The 2,371-nt window shown below is 35.9% G+C and overlaps 1 protein-coding gene across 1 annotated transcript in view; it reads left to right on the top strand.

Annotated features, from left to right (window-relative positions):
* The first annotated feature begins 1,289 nt into the window (after positions 1 to 1,289).
* LOC106878428 (E3 ubiquitin-protein ligase MIB2) overlaps positions 1,290 to 2,371 on the top strand; it is a 24,072-nt gene continuing 22,990 nt past the window's right edge. The window contains exon 1 of the mRNA XM_052977858.1: positions 1,290 to 1,349. Coding sequence (XP_052833818.1) covers positions 1,290 to 1,349 — 60 coding nt within the window. The remainder of the gene's footprint in view (positions 1,350 to 2,371) is intronic.

The following is a 2,371-nucleotide window of genomic DNA, read 5'->3' as shown; positions in this document are numbered from 1 at the left end:
CATCACATAACGACGACGCTTCTGCCACCGATAAATCTCGGCACACTGTTTTTACTCATTGTACGCCGCTGTGTCTTGAAGTGTCTCATGCGTATGTAACGGAGCTGTCGCGGGGAAACGGCTACGAACATGGTGACCGACGAAAAGCGACGCATCTCGGCGGTTATGAAGGAGTTGAGTGTGAAGATATTAAATGCCTTTTGGCATTGCGACAGATGTGTGACCCCCGAATTTCTTGCCTCATTGCTTCCAGAAAAAATGGATATTTTAAACAATATATTCTATAAGTAAGCTTCAGATGGTGTAAATTCCGATTATATCGGAATATGTGATGAAAAAAATCTTTCCGAGGCGCATTGTGTGTAAGTGATATATCGTGAGGAGTTTGGGAAAATTCACTCGAGGTGGCTTAGTTTTTGAATTACTTTCAGAAAAATGGTTAACTTTTGATGGAATTTTCTATAAATGCTTTTCAGAGTGTGTACGTTACGATTATATCGGAAATGAATATGAAAAAAATAAAATTGGTTGGTTCGTTCACATATATACTGACACAGGTCACATATCTACGAAATGAAACTTGAAATTTCGGAGAAAATTGTGATGTGTGTGTGTGTGTTTGATCACTATTTTTCTTTTCACATTTAATTCCAATACAATTGTAATTCAAACACCCTGGAAAGTATTTGTAGAAAAGTTTACTGAAAGGTACCCGTTTTTTGTTAAAGTTATGAGGAAACAAAGATAATTCGTGTGAACTTTACCAAACTCACTTTTTCTGAAAGTTATGAGGAAAAAGATTCGGTGTGTCACATACATCTGTAGAAATGCCGGTTATTATATAGATTCGCACCCGGATATTTGTTCAATATACATTGCATTAGAAGTATTAGATGATTTCTGTTTCACTCCTGTGACCGGACTTTGAGATTTAGTGCTCGGGTTGTGTGAATTTTCCGAGCCCCCCCCCCTTTGGCAGCGCGCATTTTTTCCTTCATATTTATTTCATATACGGTGCACTTCAACTACTACACTAATTTTTTTTCAATTTTTCCACTGGGTGCGGATCTATATAATAACTGAAATGCCTGCCTTTCCAACAAGGATCTTCTGCTGGAAATCGTTGTTCCAGTCGGAAAGCTTCTCGGCTGTCGGCTCCCTCATCTGTGCGTATCGGTGGAACATCAAATCTAAACAGCATCTGAATCGTCTCTTTTACTCACTAATATTTTTCTCTTCTCTCTCTCTCTCTCTCTGCCTGGCTATCTGTGTCTAAGCGTTTTATAAATATGCTTTTGGCCACCTCAAGAATTAAAACAACGTCAAATGACATCGAAACATCAGAAACTGTAAACACGACGCCTGCGCATGCGTTTACGATGAAATACGAGGGGCAGTAACTCTGATAAAATCCCTTTATTCCTTAAACGTTGTCTCGAATTTATTGCATTTTGCTTCCGGTACACTAAATCTTAGATATAGCATTATGAAAATGAAGCATAATTGCACACGTGTGTCCTTCTCCTAATTAGTTTCTACATAACTTTCAGAAAAATGAGTTTTATTAGATGAAATTTTCTGCAAATATCTTTCAGATCGTGTAGATCTGCACAAACATACATACTAACAAACATCACATTCTTGTTTCGTTTCTTTCTCTCTTTTTTCAGAATTTCCGAGTTTTATTTTGTAAATATATATGTGGGGATTATCAACATGTATCCGTGGGCGACCACCGATCCTTCTTTTCCCCCCTCATTCAACATTGATTTAATCATAATTTACACCATCTCAAAGATATTTCTAGAAAATTTCATCTTGCTAACCACTCCGATAAGTTTTTTCTCAACACATTCCAATATAACTGTAATCTACACCATATCAAATGTATTTGTAGAAAATTTCATTAAAAAAATATTCATTTTCTTGAAAGTTATGACAAAACAAATAAAAGAAAATTGGTTACCAGTAACTAATAGAAGTTCAGCGAATATTTTTTGTTTTGTCTAATACTTCTTTGGCGATATTTTACTTTCGCATCTTCGAAAAAAATGTAACCATAAACGATACGAAAAAATCTCTGTAAGAAGTGTTTGATAGAAATCTGACAATGACGACGAGAAATTTTTCTCTTTCAACCCTCATCTGATTTGCTTTACTTTTGACGCCAAACAATTATTCCGTTTTTATATTTACGCTTGTTGAAACAGAAAAAAGATGGATTCCATACACGAACTTCTGTTTGCTGATCAAGTTGCAATCGAGCAACTTTTAATGTTCGGCCCTGACTTTAATTAATGCTTAATGGCAAAAGAAAGTGAGATAGGAAACTGTAAGGGCTTAAATTTGAATGGGACATTAGATGGTATAA

This window comes from Octopus bimaculoides, chromosome 29 (genome assembly GCF_001194135.2).
Source record: "Octopus bimaculoides isolate UCB-OBI-ISO-001 chromosome 29, ASM119413v2, whole genome shotgun sequence".
NCBI classification, from domain to species: domain Eukaryota; kingdom Metazoa; phylum Mollusca; class Cephalopoda; order Octopoda; family Octopodidae; genus Octopus; species Octopus bimaculoides.
This window is presented reverse-complemented; position numbering and strand designations above follow the sequence as displayed.